We start from the raw sequence: 23,553 nt of genomic DNA on the forward strand, positions 1-23,553 counted from the left end.
AAAGGATCTGAAATATGACAGATCCCCACGTCAATGATCTGCAACAACTGTAAAGGATGCCAGTGACTGTAAAGTCAAAGCTTGTTGAACAAAAAAAGGTTGTTTCAGTCTACACAGCATGGAAGTTTAATACTGTACTTTCATTACTTGCTGTAGTTTTATACTTTCAGACAGTAATGTTTCTTCAAGGGAGACAAAAACAACCATCTCACTTAAAGGAGAGAATTTGACAGGCAACTTTACAGAACAGTTTAACCATCCAATCCAGCCTAAGAAGGCAGCCATGATTTCTTGCACTTAAGGATTCACCTTCTGAGATCTTAAATACTCTTATCACGTTAAGTTTCCAGCTCTTTTAACATTATAAGACACTTTAGAGTTTATCTGCACAACCCCAAAATAGCAGTTTTATGTCATCTTAACTGCAGTGGCTGCATCTGATGGGATGCTGGAGTGGAAAGATTTCTTAGTGTGGGGACTGACCTTATAAGCTTTTCTATGTTTATTAAGCAAAAGGGGGGGGGGGAAAGGGGGGGAGCATATGCAGTTACATACTCCTTGTCACAAGACCAACATAAATCATACACATTTCTAGTCTTGGTACATTTCTTTCCCAGACATCACAGAATGTAGGCTTGTATCACTTATCATAGACTTTACCTAAATCTTAGGTATAGATTCAGATATTTCATTTTATTGGCATATTATGTATGTTCTCTCCTATAAGGGACACATCTCACACCTATCAGGCACATGGTATTGATAGTCCATTGAACATGGCACTTATTACACTGCAATGGTAAAAAAAAATCAACCTACACAATCTTAGGACATCGTAACTTATATGTCATCTTTTGAGAAAATTGGCACACTTCATATGAACATTTACATGCACTGCTGTTTGTGACAGCATTATGTTGCACACTGCATTATGTTGCTCCTTCTGCAATACAGTTCATATACTTAACCACATAGTAGTATATTTACATATATTGCATTATTTCAGCATATCTATTGCTACAGAGTGTAAACCTTTATCTGTCAGGCTGGCATTTTATTGTAAATAAAACATTCTCACCTATCCTGGAGGCAGCAATCCGCCAGCAGCTTCCTCTGCCATGGTTGCCTATGACCAAACTGGCCTTGACCAGTGACACTCAGTCTGCTTATATAAAGCGTGCAAGCAGGTTGTTTATGTTTCCATTACCCACTCACAGATGCATTTCTGTGCCTTTCCTTCCAGTTCTGTTCCAGATGCCAAACACTCTCAGTTTGGCTTTCTGCCTGAGGTTTCCTGCTCCTTTTATGGTAGATATTTGAGAACTTTATATTGGCTTTGTTTTGCTGCTGCACAGAGACTTCTGTTGCCTCTTATCTTTTTCCTTACTTTTAGCCAGCTGGCAGGGCTTTAGCTTCTTCTGTTAATATTTCCCTGTCGCTATACACAGACAGGGCCTTTTAAACTTTTGTTTTTTAACAGGTTTTTTCTCTTAAATTCACTATGCAGAGTGCAAGTTGTCATAATTGACATATTTTCTATTATACAGTGTTTGCATGCAAACATTTTCAACATTAAAACAGCATTTCAAGGAGGTCACATTATTGACAACAACAATCCCAAGGTATCTTTTTGGGATATTGCCAAAAACAATCTCAATGTATCTTTTTGGGGAGCAAATTTGAGGCTGTTAATAGCTATTTATGTCTGCTGTTCATTTAGCACTAATGTATCCTCTCTCACTGCATTATCCCAATGAATTATGGATCACATCATAAGTATGAAATAGTGCTCACTCTAAATAGGTGAACATATATGCCTTTTTTCACAGTTTTTAACCCCCACCTCTAAAACCAGGGACTACTCTTTACAATTTACAGACATGATTGTAAAATCCAGGGTCTTATTGATTTAGCCCTAAAGTTATAGTTATATAGTACCAGCTGTATATATTTTTAATTCTTTTAATACAATCCTTCTTTGGCCCTGCATAACATAATGAGTAGTTTTAACAATATAGCAATAGCAATAGCAGCTTCATTTATGTACCACTTCATACCACACTAAGCAGTCTCTAAGCAGTATACAACTGTAAGCTAATTGCCCCCAACAAGCTGGGTACTCATTTTAGGACCTTGGAAGGATGTAAGGCTGTGTTGGCCCTGAGCCCTGGCTGGAACTGAACTCAAAACCTTGTGCAATATGATGCTTTCCAGCTGTTTTCAATGACATAGTCTATCATCCCTTGACAGCTATCATGTGGTTTGTGAGTGGCTCAGTACAGGCATTTAAACACTGTGCCACTAGGGCTCATATATATAATGTCAACATGTTATAAAAGTTAGGAAGGTGTCATCTGCACTGCAGAAATAATCCGTTTTGACACTGCTTTAACTGCCAATGTTATGGGATTCTGGGATTTGTAGTTTTGTTTTATATTCAGCCTTCTCTTTCAGAGCGCTCTGATGTCACAACAAACTACAGATCCTATAATTCTATAGCATGGAGCCACAGTATTTAAAGGCAATGTCAAACTGCATTATTTCTGCAATGCAGATTAGAACTAAGAGTAAATGCTGCAAGTGTAACCCTTCAGTGTAAGAAACGGTACATGTTCAGAGTGCATGTCTCACCTGCAACATGCACATATTCCTATTTAGCTAACTCTACACATTGTGTATATGAATATAAAAACAAACTTGTACTGCCATCACATGAAACAGAATACACAGTGGCTGCCGTCCTGTTGGATAGTCCCAAGTGCAGTGGACCAATTGTTGAATTGTGATTCAACTTTTAAGCGAATCCCAACTGTATAATGGACCTATTCTAGTTGGAAGAACAGGATTTAAGCCTACACAGAAGTAACAACAGTGTAAGAAACATATTTTGTGAACTTCTTTTACTTTTGTGTTGTGTTGTAATGATGCATAGGAGTCATCATCCCATTCACTGTGGAGTGTGATAACAGATAGTGGACAGGATTATCAGCCAGAAAGGGGCTATAATAGCAAAGATATGTTTAATACAAGTAGTAAGGCAATTATTTTCTATTGGCTCTAATTGGTGTGTTTCTTTCTGAAATACAGAACATGTGTGGAAATTACAGTGCCAAGCACACATTTACCTCAATACCCAAGGTATATATAGAGTTTGCAAAGTTGAGCTTCCCACAAAAATGGTATTGAAGAAATTTTTTTAAAGCTTTTATAAAGCAATAAGTCGACTTCTTGATATTTTCCAGACTTCTCTGTTGGCCTGTATGGCACGGGGATATGGAGTTAAACTTCCAACAGTTGCGTACAGTAGTCAATTTCAAACAAGTTAAGATATGCAAGGTGTGTGAAAGATAAGTCCTTCTCATGAGAGGTTATTAACAATCTGACCACTTTCTTTGCACAATACTGTTAAAGCCAGATGGTGTATTAAATACACTCCAAAAGGAAAAAAAAATGTATCAGGAGATGGCAAAGCACTAATAGTGCTGAGTATTGGTCTGCAGACACACTTATCACATCAAACAGTCTCCACTGGCTTTGTCAAAGATACGAGATTTGTTAGGATGGACAATAAGGAGAAAACATGACCAAGAGATACATGGCAGTTGAGTGGTATGAGGGGCCTTGAAACAACTGTAAAAGTAGGTGCCTGAAGTGCCAGATAAGGAGACATCAGATGGCATGTATGATATTAACCTGCCAGCATCAAGCATCTTCAACCTACCAGGATTTTTGAGAGGGAGGAGTTGCCTTTGCCTCCCTCTGAGGCTGAGAGCATGTGACTTTCCCAGGGTGAGTATTCATGGCTGAGGAGTGCTTTGAACCCTGGTCTCCCAGAGTCTTAGTCCAACACTTAAACCACTATACCACTCTGGCTATCTATTGTTAGCAGACCTGCCCCTAAATTCTAGTTGGTATAATGTGTGGTACATAGAGTTTAGTAGCCAGCATGGAGTAGTGATTTGCGCATTGGACTGAAACTCTGGAGACCAGGGTTCGAATCCCTGCTTGGCCATGGAAACCTACTGGGTGACCTTGGGCAAGTCACACACTTGTAAATGACTTGAAAGCACACAATAACAGCAACATTTAGTTCAAGGGTTCTACCTATGTAGTTCCATTGGTTGACAATGATCTAAAATAAACTACTACCTACATTATTACTTGGAACCAAGTGGAAAAGGAAGAGGGACAAATCAGAATTCTCTAAACTTTCACCCCAACACTCCTATCCTCCCCAGTATATTCCTCTGTTCTGCTGGGAAAGAGAAAGTGTTTTCCGAACAATGAAAGAAATAAATCAAGGCAGTCCCAATAGTCTAAAATCTTTGGTTACCTCCAGGAAGAAATTGGACTCATAGCGAACTTTATAATCAGTTTCTAAAGCCAAAAAGATTGCATTTAGTGTGATGGTGCTGATCATAACTGACTTGAACAGTGGATGATAGAATAATGTTTCGATGAATTGATACAGGTCATTGTCGTTCCTCCTGGAAAGAAATAAGAAGAATGAGAAAATTTAATCTATTAAACAGGGTAAATGCCAATTTATATATGCAGTTGAAGAGAAATCTGTAGCAAGAAGGCAGTTGCATATACAAAGAAGATAAATTCAGGGAAGGAGGACTATAAGAAAAAAAGATTTATGCATTTAGTCAAATTTGCTGAGACAGCTATATCATGCTAAGGTAGGCTGACCTGAGGCTCCCCTTTTAGAATCCCATGTTCTCCAACAAGAACCATAAAAGGCAATGTTTTAGGAAGAAGAGTGGACACAATGCACAGGAAAGTCTCTTATGGATTTGTCTGATCCGTGACCCAAACCTCCGCACCACCATTTGCAAGGTATCATTTAAAAAAATTAGTGCTTTTTCCAAACTCTGTCCTACCCTAGAATCCAAAGCCAGGTTCATACCATGGCAGTTAAAGTGGTGTCAAATTGCATTATTTCTACAGTGCAGATGCATCACAGGAATGGGATGTAAGACACTAGCATAAGCTCAAAGGAATTACACTTAAGAATAAAGGCCAAGAATTTTCACACTGTTCTCTGTGTACACCACTACTTTCACACATTTTTGTCAGCAAAGCTGCTTCTCCCAATTTGTTAAAAAATTGAAGCATTTTTTTTTTAAAAATGTAATTTTATTACATGCTTGATAAAATGTTACTTTAAAAGTTAAACGTCTGTTCCCTGAGTTCTCAGGAGTCAATGAACCCCTGTGTTCAGAGATGGGTTAAGATACACTGAGTCGTGCCAAATCAGGTTTATGAGGCATCATGGCATTATCAAAAATGTGCATTATTCTAACAATTATGTAAAAATTTAATTTTATGGGATTATGTTTAGAGTCCCCTCATAACCTGAGGATCAAAACTGTAGCATACCTAGCTGATCCCTGTGCTCCTGCTGAAAAGAAGTCTAGAATAATGATTCATGCAAAGATATGAGAAGACATACGAAGCTGCCATATTTCAGGTCTGTCCTCTAGCAAGTATGCTGTACTGTCTCAGGCAGATTTCTCTACTTTCAAGAGTTGGTAGAATGGTTTGTTTTTTGTTTTAATTGCTAAAAACAACCCACATACTCCTAAGAGCCATGGAAGGCAAACTCACCATGTTTTTAGAACTCCCTGGGCTAAATTTGGGCATTACAGACATTTTTAGCAAGATCTAGTCTACCCATTAGAATAACCTGCATACTTTTTATTTGCTCTGATGACGTTTTCCATAATTTCTATGAATCAGTCATCATAGGTCTTTCTAATTAAGACTCCCAGGAAAGTAAAAAAACATATAGCGAACAGACACTTTAGTTAATTTCTGCTAAGGCTCTTGCACTTACAAAAAAGAGTGAAAAGAGTTTTGATTTAACAAAGTTCATTTCCAATCCCTTCAATACTCTCAAAATTATCAAAAAGTTTGTTCAGTCCTGGGAGGGTCATCTTTGGGAAAGGAAACAGGGGATAGTCCTGTTTTGTATCCCTTGTAATAGAAATAGCAATAACAAGTACATTTCTATACCGCTTATCAGTGAACTAGCACCCCCTAAGCAGTTTACAATGTGTAAATCATTGTATAGAGAAATAGGAGCTTAATCTAGTTTATTAATATGTTCCAAGGCATGCAGTCTCAGCTTTAAATTAATAAGGAAGGATTTAAAATTTCATCCCAAACTGGGGTGGCCTAATAACATGAGGTGTTCATGTTATTTATTTTAACGTTCATGTAACACTCCATATGATCAAATGCTTTTTAAGTCTTGAAGAAGAGGAGGGAAAGAAGAGAAGAGAAACTGCTTTCCCTCCTCATTTATTATTACTGTGGATCATATTTCAGGTTTTCCTAATTGCATCTGCTAATAATGTGCCTGGCATGAACCCAATCTTGTTAGGATGTTTATTGTTGTTGTTAGCTCCCCTCAAGTCGGTTCCAACTCATGGCGACTGTGGATGAGACATCTCCAAGGATCCCTATCTTCCACTTCCTTGCCCAGATCCTGCAACTCCTTGCCCATAACTCCCTTGATTGAATCTCTCCATCTGGTTTGTGGTCTTCCTCTTTTTCTTCTACCCTCTACCTATTCTAGCATTATTGTTTTTTCTAGTGATCAGTGCCCCAACTCATTGGAATGTGCTTCCGGAAGAGATTCGACTGAGTTCGACATTGGAAACCTTTAAGAAGGTATTAAAAACTTATCTCTTCCGGAAAGCATGCCCTCCCGATTTGTAGAATTTGGATGAAGCTTTTTATCTAATGCCCGACTGTTGTTATATACATTTTTAAGATTGTATTTTTGGAATTGTATGAATTGTTCGATATATTGTACTATGACTTGGATCATAGAGTTTTAATGATGTAAACCGCTTTGATCGGAAGGAAAGGCGGTATATAAATAAAAGTTTTATTTATTTATTATTATTCTCATTATGTGGCCAAAGTACAATTGTCTCAACTTGATAATCTTAGCTTCCAAAGAGAATTCTGGTCTGATCTGTTCAAGAACCCATTTATTTGTCTTGTTGGCTGTCCATGGTATCCTAAGTACTCTTCTCCAGCACCACATTTCAAATGAGTTGATTTTCTTTCTGTCTGCTTCCTTCACTGTCCAGCTCTCACATTCGTACACAGTACTTGGGGATACAATGGCCTGGACAATTCTGATATTAGTGCTCAGTTGTATGTCTTTGCTCTTCAGCATCTTTTCCAGTTCTTTCAATAGTTGCCCTTCCCATTCCTAGTCTTCTTATTTCTTGACTGCAGTGTCCATTCTGGTCAATGTTTGATCCTAGATATGGGAGTTCTTTAACCATTTCAGTTTCTTGTTATCTAGATTGAATTTGTGTATTTCTTCTGTGGTCATTATTTTTATTTTCTTTATGTTCAGCATCAGACCTGCCTTTGCACTTTCATCTTTGACTTCCTTATTAATTGTTCTAATTCCTGAATGTCTTCTGCTAATATTATGTTGCCATCCACATATCTTAGGTTTTTAATGTTGATTCCTCCTATCTTCACTCCTCCTTTTTCTGATTCTAATTCTGCTTTTCTTATTATGTTTTCAGCATATATAAACAAGTAAGGTGATAAGATGCAGCCTTGCCTGACCCCTTTTCCTATTGGGAACCACTCTGTTTCCCCAAATTCTGTTCTGATGGTGACCTCTTGTTCTTGGTACAGATTCTTCATCAGGACTATAAGATGTAGTGGCACCCCCATGTCTTTGAGTGCATTCCATAGTTTTTTGTGATCTATACAATCAAATACTTTGCTGTAGTCTATGAAACACATGCTGATTCTTTTTTGGAATTCTTTGGTGTGCTCCATTAGCCATCACATGTTTGCAATGTGGTCTCTAGTGCCCCTTCCTTTTCTGAATCCTGCTTGCACCTCTGGGATTTCTCTCTCCATGTATGCTTGGAGTCTATGCTACAGAATTTTGAGCATTATTTTGCTTGCATGTGAGATTGGTGCTATTGTCCTACTGTTGCTGCAGTCTTTTGTATCTCCTTTCTTGTGGATTGGTATGTACAGTCCGCCCTCCCTATACCCAATTTCTTTGAATTGGATTTCCTGCATGGCAGGGGGTTGGACTGGATGGCCCTAGTGGTCTCTTCCAACTCTACGATTCTATGATTCTATGATTCTATACGCGGGGGATCCATTCTGGATTCCCCCATTTATGGGGAAATGAGCATATGCTCAAGCCCCATTGGAAATAATGAGGCGCATGCTCACAGTGGGGCACAGGGCACATGGCACGGGTACGCACAGTGGGGCACAGGGCGCATGGCACGGGTATGCACCGCATTTTAATTATTATTACAGCTTTCAATTATACATATAAATTTGCATTGTTGTACAGCGCGCCCGTGCCATACGCGGGCGCGCCATACGCGGCCTTGAGCATACGCGCTCAAGCCGCGGGGTGCGCGCGGGGCAGAAGGGGCGGCGTGTTCCATTCAATTGAATGGGCGCGCGTGCCCGTTGGCCCCACGCGCTCCCGCGCCGCCGCGCACAAGCCCCATTGTTTCCAATGGGGCTCGAGCATAGGCGGAATTCACCTTACGCGGCGGGATCTGGAACGGATCCCCGCGTAAGGCAAGGACAGACTGTATATTGCTTATATTTACATCTTCATTTCGATCTTTGGTATTCACTTAACAATATATTTCTACTACATCCTGTATGATTTAAAAATTAAACACCATTCCCTCCCCTTCACTTTGTCATATTATTCAATTTGTTTGGTTCTTGCTTGAGCCTAGTTGTTTCAACATTCTTTCTTTATAAAGTTTCTTTTATTTCATTTATCCATGTGTCACTCATATTGTTTTTAAATAATCGTTGTCTGTACATCTTAATTCATGTTTTTCTACCATTTGGTTACTTGTTAGAAAATATTTTGATTTGATGTTTTGTCCTTTTATCGGTGCTATTAAATGCATGTGAAGTCATTGAACAGAGATAACATTAATTAAATTTGACCTTTTTGTAGAAAAAGATAAGATTCTACAATTCCTATTCTTTTTCTTCTTTACGACATATTTGACAAGTGTCTATGTATCGGCACCTTTTTATATTCCCTTTGGCCTGTTACAGACTGCCAAAATAAAGCTGCTTTGGGTCTCTTTGGAGGTATGCTATTTAAATGATGCATGGGTCCTAAGAGTCCGGAGGTCGCACCAAAGCCACACTCCATTCCTTAGCACTGGAGTGCAGCTTTTGGTGCAGTTTCCGGATTCTTAGGATGCATGCATCATTTAAACAGCATACCTCCAAAGAGACCTGAAGCAGCTTTATTTTGGCAGTCTGTAACAGGCCTTTGTTGGTATCTAGCCCTTAATAATTTATATCGTATAGATTTTTTTATATTGTATTATTTAATACCATCGGTTTTTACAAAATTTATTAAGAAGTTCCCAGTCTTTGTTCCATCCTTCTTTCCAATTCCTGTTTATTAACATAGTCAATCTATCTAAGTCTATCATATCAAGACTTTTTCTTAGCCAATCATCTAGAGTTGGTATTTCTTTTTGTTTCCATTTCTTTGCATACGTTAATCTTGCTGCCATAATCATATATAGTAAACATTTTCTTTCTTCTCTTTCTTCTATAATATTTAGCAGAAAACACTCTGGCTTGAACTTGATTTGAATTTGTAATATTGTTTGCATTGTATTGTGTATATTCTTCCAAAATTTCTTCCTGGTCTGATTTTGGCAACAAGGATAGAGCCTCTCCATATTCTACTTCCAATGATGTAGCCTATCTGGTTTTTGTGTTTACCATCTGGTGATGTCCAGGTGTATAGTCTCCTATCTGGTTATATGAAGCAGGTATTTGCAATGAACAGATTGTTGGCCTCACAGAATCCTATCAGGTGCTCTCCTGTTTTATTTCTTGTTCCTAATCCAAATCTTCCTACTGTTTTTTATTTTTCTTTGTTGCCAACTTTAGCATTCAAGTCTCCAATTATTAGTTTGAAATCTTTTGATGGTATTTGTCAATTTCTTCCTGGACTGCATTATACTTATTTTTATACTTATTTTTATGTTTTATAATTATGTTCATACTGACTTATTATTTTATTTAAATATATTTGGCAAAAGCACTATCAATAGTTTTAATATCTTAGTTGATGACGGATGACTCAGTTCAGTTCCAAGATTTTGTCAGAGCAACCACCCAGAACTATTTCCGTGACTGCAGTATGTATCCTCCATATACAACTTTGTTAAGCAGCTGGTGATGTGGAATAATTGTATCTTCTAACAATTTGTGACAGTCTTCTGTTAGGCTCTCTACACTTGGGAATCTGCTGTCACATCTTCTATTTCTGCTTTGATTTCCACTTCAGAAACCGGATCATTAAAGAATTCCCTGTGCTCTTCCTTTAAGTTGGACATTTCTATTACTGAATTCATTTCTCTGTGTGTGATGCAAGGGATTTATTAATTTATTTAATGTATATCCTGTCTTTCTCTCAGCACAGGATTCAAGGAGGCTTGTAGCCATTTAATAACACAGTATAACTAAAAACAATTATACAAGAGTTAAAAGACAATTAAATCACAGTTCTGTTTTTAAAAACCTTAAAAGCAGTTTTAAAAACATGCTTAAATGTAATGAAATTGTTGTTGCTGCTATGTGCCTTCACGTCATTTCTGACTCTTGGCAACCCTAAGGTTTTCTTGGCATGGGGGTTTCTTGACAAGATTTGTGTAGAGGAGGTTTGGCATTGCCTTCTCCCCATTACAGGGTTTGTCTGCCCCAACTAGTTAAAAACCACATGCCTGCCTTTAAAAAAAGGTCTTAAGGAAAGACAGCAGTTAGGAGCCAACCAGACCTTCTGTGGAAGGGTATGCCACAACTTGGATGCAGCCACCAAGAAGGCTCTCTCCTCTGTCCTTGCCAAATGTGTCTGTGTCTGTGATGGTGGTCAGAGTAAAAGAAAACCCTCCCTGGTAGATCTTAAACCTGAGGCAGGCTCATAACAGGTCCAAAACACACTGCAGAAATAATCCACTTTGAGACTGTTTTAACTGGCCTGGCTCAGTGCTAGGGAATTCTGGGATCAGCAGTTTTGTGAGACATTTAGCCTTCTCTCTCAGAGAGCTTTGGTGCCAGTATAAACTATACTTTTCCCAGGACTCCATAGCACTGAGCCAGGGCAGTTAAAGCAGTCTCAAACTGGATTATTTCTGCTGTGTATTTTGGATCACAGTCTTTCAGATAGCCAGATAGGTTGCATTTCAAAAAAGGCTGCTAGCTCCCAAACAACTCTTTCAAGTTACTCTGGATCATACCTTTGTTTTATGATAGCTGTCTATAGGCTCAGAGGCTGCCTGAGGTCCTGGGACTTCTTTCACAGAGAAGTTGGAAGGGGACTCTCCATATTGTCTTTCCATTGGCAGATAAGGATTTTTTTTTTTTTAATTCTGGAAGAGACTATTGAGAACCAAAAGTTTCTAAAGAAAGAGCTTCCAAGAGAGTATGGTACTGTTTTAATTGTGCTGCTTTTTAAACTACTTTTTATTCTTTTTAGTTGTATGTTTATGTTAGTTTATTTTAGTTGTTATTTTCATGTTACTGATAATTTACCGCTATTTTAATTTCCCTTAATTTGTAAGTCCCCATATATCAAAATTTGGGGGGAAGCAGGGAATATATAAAGATGTGGTGGCAGAGGTGAATTTGTTTGTTTGATATATATCCTGCTTTCCTAGGACCCCATCAGCATATGTGCACCCACATTAATGACAGAGGAAAATCTCAGAGAGCATGAACATGAGCACCACCCTCACTGTGATTATTATTATGTTTGCAGATATCCTACACCACCTACTGAATGACAAATGTTTAACATTTCCTGGCTCAACTCCCTGAACCTACCTTAACAATCATGACTATATAGTTGTAGTGAATTGTGGTATGAATCCGTAACTCTTGGTTACAAATCTGTAACTAGGATGCCTCACCAACCATGTATTTTCCCCAATACTGACATTTAAGACAGCTACTAAAATAAAAACAAATACAAATTTGTCTTGCAGCACACAAGCCTCTCATGCTACTGGTGTAAACCCAACTGAGTAATGCTGTTATATAGGTCCAGGAGCATCTCCTTTGGCTACAACAGTACCAAATTCCTCAGAAGGAATGACAAGACAGTGCCTAACCACATGTTCACTCCTAGAAAGCTTGTTCAAAACCTCCTGTCCTACTATACTGCATCAACCATATTTTTTGTGGGATTTGTGTTTTCAGAATTCCAGGGAACAGGTTCAGGGGGGCAGGATATGAATATATATTGAAAGCCTTACTTATATCCAAGGATAAAATGTTTCACGTCAACCTCAGAAGTAGCATTGAAGGCCTCCAAAGAAAGCTTATTGATAAGCCGCTGTTCTTCAGGCAGTTCAACCATTATTTCAAATGTCTGGACATAGCTTCTATAGGTGCTAGGTATATTTATCTTGTAAGCAACACTGGAGATTAGAACAAGTAAGTGCAGCTGAAAGAGAATGCAATGGATAATGTGACCTCATGCACTTTGTGAGATCATGTATAGAACTCTAGAATGCCGAGGTCAAAATCTTTAATGAACATTCATTAATATTTGAAACCATCGTACAGGACAAAATTGTGAATTTAGAACAAACTGTCTTGCTAAAGGATGAAGTAAAGCTACACGCTAAGATGATGCAAAACTTTTTGGTTTAAAACAAATCCAGAAATCCTAAGCAAACCTACTTAGAAGTTAACTAACTAAAAATGGACTTTGAGGTAATGTTGGGTATTAGAATCCACTTCAAAAAAGAACCACAGAACTAGTACCTTCTGCTCAAGACATCTTTAGCATTCACAAATAGCTGCCTTCCCCTGTGTGAAATGGCAAACTGCCTTTGGAACTGAGGAATCACTTATTCACCCTGGTGCCTCAGATGTGCCTGAAACTATTATTTGGATTCCATGGAAGATTTATTTGGTGCTAAACCCAACTGAGAACTTCTTGAAATGTGACATTTCCCCAAAAGGGGTTATGTCATTGCCACTTGCATCATATTCTTACCAGTATCAGCTCTGCTGACTCCTTGCAATTAACAGTGATGCCGTGTGCCATTGACTGGCATGCCTGTCATTGATTTGTTCCAGTTAGGGTAGATGGAGTGGTCTGCAGTGTCTAGATGAAGCTGACATACTGTTTCCAGAAAGGCCAGAAACACAATTACTATGTGTAGTTGAAGGCTTACATGTCTGGCATCCATAGTTTTTTATGGGTTTTTCGGGCTATGTGGCCATGTTCTAGAAGAGTTTATTCCTGACGTTTCGCCAGTATCTGTGGTTGGCATCTTCAGAGAATGCTGACACACTCTCTTCCAGGTCAGCATTCTCTGAAGATGCCAGCCACAGATGCTGGCGAAACATCAGGAATAAACTCTTCTAGAACATGGCCAGATAGCCTGAAAAAACCACAAAAAAGTACAATTACTATGCTTGGTGGTTCAAATTTCCTCAGACTTGACCAAGTTGTTCAGACTTGGAATGATGGAACTGAGGCAAGGTGGGTGGGGATAGAGCAGATACTTGTGAAAAGTCAGTAGAACAACAACAACTGTACAAGGGAAAAGGGAATAATAATCACAACTGAAATGTGAAGTCACCTCAATAGCTGCTTAAACCGGAAAAGGAAGAGGCATACCAACAAGTGGATTCCCCCCCCCCCCTAAATGGCTCCTTTTCATCCTGGAGAGAAGTGACCAGTGGGGTCCTACAGGGCTCTGTTCTGGGCCCTGTGCTATTCAACATCTTTATCAATGACTTGGATGACAGAATTGGGGGCATACTCATCAAATTTGCAGATGACACCAAATTAGAAGGAATAGCTAATACCCCAGAGGACAGGATCAAAATTCAAAATGACCTGAATAGCCTAGAAAGCTGGGCCAAAGCTAACAAAATGAAATTCAACACGGAGAAATGTACGGTATTGCATTTAGGTTGGAAAAATGAAATGCACAGATATAGGATGGGTGACACCTGGCTGAATGAAACTACATGTGAAAGGGATCTGGGGTCCAAGTAGACCACAAGTTAAATATGAGTCAACAGTGTGACGTGGCAGCTAAAAAGGCCAATGTAATTTTAGGCTGCATCAATAAAAGTATAGTGTCTAGATCAAGGGAAGTAATAGTGCCACTCTATTCTGGTCATTGATAAAGATGTTGAATAACACTGGTCCCAGGACAGAGCCCTATGGGACTCCACTGGACACTTCCCTCCAGGATGAAAAGGCGCCATTGTTGAGCACCCTTTGGGTTCGGCCGGTCAACAAGTTACAAATCCATGTAACAGTTACTTTGTCTAGCCCACATTTTACAAGCTTGTTTGCAAGAATGTCATGGGAAACCTTGTCAAAGGCCTTACTGAAATCAAGATAAACTATATCCACAGCATTCCCTTCATCTACCAAGCTGGTAATTTTATCAAAGAAAGAGATTAGATTTGTCTGGCATGACTTGTTTCTCTGCAACGCATGTTGACTTTTTGTGATTATGGCATTGCCTTCTAGATGTTCACAGACTCTCTGTATAATTATCTGCTCTAGAATCTTTCCTGGTATAGATGTCAGACTAACTGGATGATAATTGTTGGGATCCTCTTTTTCCCCCTTTTTGAAGATGGGAACAACATTTGCCCTCCTCCAGTCTGCTGGGATTTCTCCTGTTCTCCAGGAGTTCTCAAAGATTATTGCCAATGGCTCCGATATTACATTTGCCAGTTCTTTTAATACCCTTGGATGCAGTTCATCTGGTCCTGGACACTTAAATCCGCTGTCCGACAGTGGAACAAACTCCCTCGGAGTGTAGTGGAGTCTCCTTCTTTGGAGGTCTTTAAGCAGAGGCTGGATAGCCATCTGTCGGGGATACTTTGATTTGGATTTCCTGCATAGCAGGGGGTTGGACTGGATGGTCCTTGTGGTCTTTTCCAACTCTACGAATCTATGATTCATCTGGGCAAGCGAAAAGCACCATTATTTCTGTGTGGCCACAGTTATTGATGTCTCAAAAGAAGGAACATGTTTAAAAAGTACTATGGAGAAAGCAAATATAGCTCAGAGCCCACAGAACCACCTCTGAAATATGGAACATCTAGCACTGCTAAAGTGGAGGTTTGAATTAGAAGAGGAACTGAATAATTTTCAGTTAGGTAGATACACCTTATGCCCCCCCCCCAAAAAAAAGAGTGCCTTTCTTCCTTGATATTTTTAAAAATACTTTTAACATTCTCTTTAATTTGGCTGTCATTTATATACCTTGTTAAATTGTATTTTAACATCAACATAACTAAAAAGATAGGGAAAAAACCACAATTTAAGTTATATTTGCCTTTTTAATCACTTCTGGTTTGAGTAATGGGATTTATTCAGATGTGGAATAAATGAATGAGTATGTAAATAAATATAGGCTAAAACTGAATGAACAAATGGAATGAATGATACCGAAATAACCTTTTAAGCAGAAACTAATTACTGAAGAATTATTTATTTTCCATCACAAACATTTACATTTGTTCTCTTTTAAAATACAGGATTCGTTTTAACAATTAACTTATTTTCTGTAAAAGTCTGTTTAAAAGGCACAGAAATGCTTTCATCTTCTGAACAGGTGTTTTAATTAATTAAAGCTTTTTGAAATAACAATTTTTCCTTGCTGTTGTTGTTAACTGCCTTTGAATCGACCCCAACTCATCAGCTTCATCTCTTGCCACATTGTGTGCTACATCAATAGTCCCCCAAGACCTTCAGCGCAGCATTTGGAATATGAGGAGAATGAAGACATAGTATGTGAAAGGGCATCTAAGAAGCACCAATATACACATGGAAACTGTCCCTATTATTTTAATCCCAATAATTTGCTGCTTACCACTTGTTGGTTATCAAGCAAAAACTGCCATGAGAAATCATATTACCCTCATTCACTGCTGTAGCAGACACTGGGGATATCACTGCTATGGTAAATTGTGTTACATCCACTGGCTGTATATATTTATTGCCTTTCTCCCCCCACCCCGAACCTGGGACTGAAGGTGGCTAACCATGAAATGCATAAAACAAGCAGGGGTTAAACACGGAGCAGTGATTTGTTGTTATCTACCTTCAAGTCATTTCCAGTTTATGGTGACCCTATTGTGTGGTTTTCTTGACAAGATTTGTTCAGCAAGGATTTGCCATTGCCTTCTTCTTAGGCTGAGAGAGTGTGACTTGCCCAACATTATCCAACATCATGGGTTTCCATGGCTAAGAAGGGATTTGAACCCTGGTCTTCAGAAGTGTAGTCCAATACTCAAACCAATACACCATACTGCCCCACTTAAAACACCGGATAATTTTAAACAGAGAAAGAGAAAATATAGCATCCCAGCTGGCTTAAAAGTACTTTGTAAAATACAACTTAGGAGCCAAAGGCCAGTCAGTATAAAAAGGTCATTGCTTGAAGGAAGAAGGAAAGATTATGGTGAAGGGTTGGGAGCCTAGTCTTTCCTGGTAAGGAGTTCCCACAGCCTGGGAAGAAGCCCAAACTAATCTTATCAAACTGGAATATGAAGGTGGCAGAATAAGAAAAGAGCTTCCCTCTGAGATCCCAAAACCTGGTTGGGCTTGAACTGGAGAACACAGCCCTATACAACTAGAACTTGAATTGTATAGGGCTCTAAATGTCAAAGGATGGGGAACCTTTGGCCCATGAGATATTTTGGACTACCTTAATACTTTAAATTATTAGCATTGGCCATGCTAGTTAGGCCTTCAAAGAATCCAAAACATCTCAAAGGCCATAGTTCTCCCAACCCTAGTCTACAGAACGGGAAAAAACAAATGCTGACCTTGATTAATGAGGGTGGAGCAAGTAAACTGAGCTTTCAACGTTCTGCTCTCTGGGAATGACTGATGGAATATTATTAACATTGTCAAGGGTATGGCAGTTATAGCGCCAGTCACATGTAAGTATACCGAGTGAAGGGATCTCAGAGCACCTTAGTCTTCTTTATCCAAAATTTCTAGTCTGCAGACCACCAGCAGGCTGCCCACCCAATACATCTCTATGCTTATGTTTCAGCCTTTGAAACTATGGAGGAACTTAAGGATCAATATCTTTGAAAGAAAGAAAAGAGAGAGGGAGAATGAAAGTCTCATATAATGTAGAGGGAAACATTTGGAAGGAAATGCTGTTTTGCACTGATTTCGACACCCCGTTAGACAGATGATGCAGCTTTGTCAATAAACTGAGCCAGCTTGACATCTCGCTTTGTCAGTCCACCACAGTCATGGGAAATGAGAGTTATTTGGACCTGTTAATGAGAAGGAAGAAAAGAACATTACAGTTCATGAGCCAATGTGTTTCCATACAGACTGACTGGATTCAGTCTTAAACTCTTTGACACACATTTTGATTTGTTTATTTACCATATTCATTTTTTAAAAAATCCAATCTGCTGATTGTAAATTGGAATGGCACTGCTTTTTCAAATAAAAGGCATCATGTAACACAGCTGTCAGGTGAACAGCCTTGAGAGAACTTGGAGACTAACCAAGGAGAGCTCTGGCACACAGCACATAACATTTGAGGGTTGGGACTCCTGAGCTTCCTCCAGAAGAATGGTGTCCAATTAAATTACTCCAGAAGAAAGGTGTCCAATTAAAATAATTGCATATGTTGCTTTCGGGAGGAAATCAGGCCCTAACCCAATTGCAAATGCTAAGTTGTGCAATTCAAACCAGAAACCTAAATGTGAAGAACTTGATAATACTTTGCAGCAGGTCAGTTCTGAAAAGAAAAACAGGCCGGTGTTGTATGGTGTAAAGGAGCCCTGGTGGCGCAGTGGTTAAATGCCTGTACTGCAGCCATTCACTCGAAACCACAAGGTTGCGAGTTCAAGACCAGCTAAAGGGCCCAAGCTCGACTCAGGCTTGCATCCTTCCGAGGTCGCTAAAATGAGTACCCAGACTGTTGGGGGCAAATTAGCTTATTAGCTTACTTGCTGTTCACCGCTATGATCTTTGGAATAGCGGTATATAAATAAAACAAATTATTAATTATTATTATTATTTACACTCTCCCCCTGCACTGGAGAAATGTTATGTGCTACTTAGCTAAATTTTCCTGGTTAGACAAGTTGGGGGGGGGGGGGCAGCGGGGAGGAGATAATAATATATGCTGAAAATCTAGATGATCTTGGTTTAATTCTCAGATATTAAAGCAATGCCAGGAATAGGCAGAAATACAGTTTCTATACAAATATAGCTAATTGGTATAATAGAAATTGTACTCTCCATATCCAACCGTAGAAGCCATCCTCGGATTTGGTTTAAAATGGGTGATATTTATCTGCAACTAAACATTTCTCAGGGTGAAATGGGAACACTTAGATAACAGTTTTATACTACCCACATTGTGACAAAGTTGCCTTTCTTTCTGAAAAATCTAGGATCCCTCTTCTGAAGCTTCTATTTCAAGTTATTTTTTCAAAGACCTATACTCCATCCCCATCCAGACATTTTCTTTCCCTTATATCTGTGTTTAAGGTATTCTTTACAGTAAGAGTCAGAAATTGTGCTCAAAAAAATTTAACTGACTGTAATTTGGAAATTTTACTTAGGACATCTGCAGACAAGAATGCCAGACACCTTATCTTTCTTTAAAAAGGGTCTGAAATGGAAAACAGAGGATAGAATACAACACTGTGTGACTGGAGATCCACTCATCCAATGGGATTTTCATATTCTCTCCTCTCCACTGCTAACCCCCTAAACCATCCCATTTGCTTCACATGGGGTCCCTAACCCTCCAAAGTTCAGAGTCTGAGCGTGCAAAAGGAACTGCCCAGGGTAGGGTTTTTGCATCCTTCTGATTCCACTGATGGAAGTAGTTCTCTTAGCAGAAACACCATATTGGATTTCTCCCACATAGCTTTCTGAAGATTTGAACAGGAGGTTTGAATGAGAGATTCTTGACTATAGTGCTTCTCACAGAGTGTAGTCTCATCCTAATTTGCCTTCTGGTAAAACAACTTGGGAGTGTCTATTGTTTACAAAAATTACACACTGTTTTTGGACCTAGAGACAGTAGTAGGAGAAAAAAATGCCTGTTCACGGTGAGAAGCTGTGGCTCTCAAAACAGTTTGAGAAACAGATAGGATTTTTAAAGATGGTTGCGAATGGCAGCAGTATGTACACTTTGAAAAAGGTAAGAACAGATGCTTGACAACATTAACAATTGGGACTCACTTTCACTTGTCTTTTCAAAAGTTACTCAGTTTTCAAAGCTGCTATCCAGTCAAGGATCCAGCACTCCCCAGTGGCCAATGGAAACAGCTCAGTTATTATTACATTTATTACCTTGTTGTATACATTAAACCACTCAGGGTGATGATTCATCTTTTCAGCTTGAAGAGCAATCCGAGTCATAAAACCAAATGCCTGTATTAAGAAAAAGAAATATTTAAACATTTTACATAGATATGTAACTTTTAAGATAAGGCGTTATCTTCTGGGGAAATGTGAAGAGAGAAACATGAGAGGAAGAGTAACAGAGAATTAAAGCAACCAGGAGTAGTTGACGGAAAAATATATAATAATAATAATAATAATAATAATAATAATAATAATAATAATATATTTATTTGTATACCGCCCTGTGGCGAACCAATCCGGGCGGTTGATAACAGTAAATATCACAGAGTAAAATATAAAATTAAAAACATTATAATCCCTCCCCTCCTTATGAAAGTATTAAAAAATATGACAGATTAAAAACACAATATCAACACATAAAGCATAATTAAAACAAACTAAAAACCCTGGTGTCCCTCTGGAGATCCTCAACCATCACTAAAGATGGGGCCACGAGAGGAAAGAGGGGATCAGGGAGCCCGGGCCGGGATGGTTAATCTGGAAAGGTATTGAGCCTCCCCCCCCCCCCCCCCCCACACACACACAGAGAAAGTTTTGAAGTAAAGAAAATTCTGGCAAAATGTTGCTTGTGGAACAGAAAATGCTAATAAGGAGATAGTTCTTAGTGGTTGTATGATTGTTGCCATTTGGCTCAACAGAAGAACTACTAATATTTTGAAATATAGCAACAACAAATGCATTTATAAAGCATATTTCAAATATTTCAATTACTTCATTATTTCAATAACCCCAACAAAAGTCTTATAAAAGTCAACCAGCATTATTATCTTCACATTGAGGAGGGACACCAAGAAAACATTAACTTCCCTAAGACCACCTACTGAGTTCACGGCTGATGAGAGAGTTCCAGAAACAAAGCACAAGTCTGTAGCTGCTATACTCCACCAGTTTTTTGTACACAAATAAATCTAAATTACATTGGCAGATATGCTGTGTATTAATGCTCAAAACATCAGAACTTTTAATTCTACACATTTCCTTCCAATACTGTACCCTAAACTGCTCATCTCAGCACAAGACTAAGAATCTGATCTAATTTAAAAGAAAGTAGTCTATGGTGTACTAAATACATTTTTAAAGCTATCTTTTCAAACAGTGAATTGTCTCTGCAAAATAATCTGCACTGAAACACGTCCAATCCTACAAAAGTCATTCTGAACAAGTACACAATTAAGAGACGGCATAATAGCTGGTAATAGTTCCAGGTTTTTTCCCTCCACCACTGCTGAATGAATGAAGTATGACTTTGCAAGCCACTTTGTCCGTCAGATTAAGGCGGTCATTACAATCAGGGCAAATTATTCCAGTGAAGTTTTTCATTTACAAATCACCAAATTGTCAGCATTTGAAATGACCAGAAGCTGCCGTATGCCACTTTCCTTCAAGCTCTTGTTTGGTTAATAGTCTGAACATGCCCATGTTTATTTGAATTTAAGTCCCACTAAGTTCTATAGAATTTCTTTCCAAGTAAAAGCACACACAACTTCTGCCTTCATTTCACTTGTACAAAACAATTTATGTCTCAAAAAACAGTTCAAGTGGTTTTGAAACCTTTCAAAGTACAAGTGGCATGTATTAAATCATCTTTAATTTATGCAAAAGGTATCCATGGCCAGCTCGAAACTACTAAATACCCCTGAAATATGCATTTTGTATAAAGACCCTTTTAATAATGTTTGAGAACAGGGTTCTCAAACTTTCTATTCTCAGCACCCTTGACTGAGCCACACCACTCACAAAATGGCAGAGCAGGGCTGAAGAAAGTTGCAAAACGATGTCAGATGGACTACACAATTGGTTGGCAATTACTGTTATCATTTTATATTAACATTTAACCTCTCATTAGAAATTGCTATGTTCTTTGACAAAGCAATTTTCTTATACTAAGGAGTTCCATTTTAGACATTCCTCAAGCATATGAACATTGGCTCTAGAAGTTATCATAACTCAGCAATCCAGTTTCAGGGAGGACTAGCTGATCCAGAGGCTCTGACCACATCACTTTTTATTATTCACCTCAACATGCCTCCTATCTTCTCCCACTTCTTTTCCTAACTGGTATCCTATCCCCAATGGGCAGTTTATTCCTGCTGCTTTTACATTTGCTTCCACCTGTTAACCCCTTCCCTTCCATTCCCAGATTTTTAAAATATTATTTTTAAATAACAGAATTATTATATTTTATTATTTTAAATTATTATTATTTTATTATTAGTAAAAGTAGTAGTGGTGATTGTTGTATACTTTCAAGTCATTTCTGAGTTATGGTAACCCTAAGGTGAACCTATCATGGGGTTTTCTTGGCAAGATTAGTTCAGAGGAGCTTTGCCATTGCCTTCCCCTGAAGCTGAGAGCCTGTGACTTGCCCAAGGTCACCCAGTGGGTTTCATGGCCAAGCTGGGAATCAAAGAAAGTCACAGAGGAAAGTGCTAAGGCAGGCTTGCTGTTGAACATTAAGAAGACAAAAATAATGACCACAGAAGAGATATAGTAATGTAATACAGACAATGAAGAAATGGAAATAAATATTTCCCATACCTTGGTTCAATCATTGATCAGAACAGGGACTGTAGTCAAGAAATCCAAAAAAGACTAGGATTGGGAAGGGCTGCTATGAAAGAACAAGGCAAGATCTTAAAGTGCAAAGATACTAAGCTGAATACCAAAGTTAGAATAGTCCGGGCTATTGTATTTCCCATCACCATGTACAAATGTGAGAGCCAGAGAGTGAAGAAAGCTGATAGAAAGAAAATCAACTCATCTGAGATGTGGTGCTGGAGAAGACAAACAAATGGGTTCTAGAACTGATCAAGCCTGAAATCGCCCTGGAACCCAAACTGACTAAACTGAGGCTGCCATACTTCAGTCACATTATCAGAAGGCTCACTAGAAAAGGCAATAATATTCGGAAAGGTGGAGGGCAGTAGAAAAAGAGGAAAACCACATACCAGATGGATAAACTCAATCAAGGAGGCCACAGCTCTGAGCCTGCAGGACCTGAGCAGAGTAGTTAAGGACAGAGCATCTTGGAAGTGTCTCATTCATGGGGTCACCATGAGTCAAAGCTGACTCTAGGGCAGTTAACACCAACTATTATTGTTGTTGTTATAGATAGATAGATAGATAGATAGATAGATAGATAGATAGATAGAGATATATAATTTCCTTCAGTGCTTCCTTGAACCTTTTCCTTCAGAGGATGGAGAAGTCTCCCCACCACCACCAAAAAAAGAAAATTTGTACCTCCCAGCCACCTTTACTCCCTTCCACTTTCCAGTTCTCTCACCTCCTCTGTCCCACAAAGGCACTCACAGTGCTTATAGAGGCCTCTAAGGACCTTATCACACAAGGCACTTACCGCGCAGGTATCGTGGCCCAAATGCTTCAGAAGCACGGAGTGGGGATCACCAGTCATGCTTCTGAAGTGTCACTGAAGCATATCCTGCTCTTCTCCCGTTGACAAATCATTCGCTGTGCAGCCATTTCTACAGCATCTACTGTTATGCAAAAAATGACTGCTCTGTGAACGCTTTGACAACGAAAGAACAGCAAAATGCCTCAATGACGTTTGAGATGTGTGACCAGCAATCCCACCTCCGCGCTTCTGAAGCATTTGGGTCACGATTCCAGTGTGGTGAATGCCTTATGTGATAAGAACCTAAGGCTGCATCTACGCAGCAGAATTAATGCAGTTTGATATTGATTTCACTGCCATAGCTCCATACTATGGAATTCTGGGACTTGTAGTTTTGTGAGATATTTAACCTTCTCTGTCAGAGAGCTCTGGTGCCACAACAAACTACAAGTCCCAGGATTCCACAGAATGGAGCCTTGATAGGTAAAGTAATGTCAAAGCGCGTTAATACTGCAGTGTTGCAGCAGCCAAAGTACCAGTGTTACGGTCCAGTGCCAGATTGCGGAAACAGCTGTTGTTGCAACCACAGAGAGGCAGCAAAGGCTACAAGTGGTTCTCTTTATCCTCTCCTTCAGGTAGTTTTTCCTTTTTATTTAATATAATTTGGTCTGACCTTTCAAGGAAAGGCCTCCACAATACAGATTTGTAAATAAAAACGTAAAGCATA

The 23,553-nt window shown here is 38.9% G+C and overlaps 2 protein-coding genes across 2 annotated transcripts in view; both read right to left on the reverse strand.

Annotated features, from left to right (window-relative positions):
• CATSPER3 (cation channel sperm associated 3) overlaps positions 1 to 16,244 on the reverse strand; it is a 39,966-nt gene extending 23,722 nt beyond the window's left edge. Inside the window, exons 1-3 of the mRNA XM_089529788.1 lie at positions 16,158 to 16,244; positions 12,324 to 12,514; positions 4,334 to 4,487 (exon numbers count right to left, since the gene is read on the reverse strand). Coding sequence (XP_089385914.1) covers positions 4,334 to 4,487; positions 12,324 to 12,427 — 258 coding nt within the window. The 5' untranslated portion in view covers positions 12,428 to 12,514; positions 16,158 to 16,244. The remainder of the gene's footprint in view (positions 1 to 4,333; positions 4,488 to 12,323; positions 12,515 to 16,157) is intronic.
• A 1,004-nt stretch (positions 16,245 to 17,248) lies between these two features.
• The window catches only part of PCBD2 (pterin-4 alpha-carbinolamine dehydratase 2), a 52,986-nt gene continuing 46,681 nt past the window's right edge, over positions 17,249 to 23,553 (reverse strand). The window contains exons 3-4 of the mRNA XM_089529800.1: positions 19,397 to 19,477; positions 17,249 to 17,349 (exon numbers count right to left, since the gene is read on the reverse strand). Coding sequence (XP_089385926.1) covers positions 17,254 to 17,349; positions 19,397 to 19,477 — 177 coding nt within the window. The 3' untranslated portion in view covers positions 17,249 to 17,253. The remainder of the gene's footprint in view (positions 17,350 to 19,396; positions 19,478 to 23,553) is intronic.

The sequence above is a fragment of the Sceloporus occidentalis genome, unplaced genomic scaffold (genome assembly GCF_023333645.1).
Source record: "Sceloporus occidentalis isolate IW3139 unplaced genomic scaffold, rSceOcc1.0.p SCAF_1, whole genome shotgun sequence".
Classification (NCBI taxonomy): Eukaryota; Metazoa; Chordata; class Lepidosauria; order Squamata; family Phrynosomatidae; genus Sceloporus; species Sceloporus occidentalis.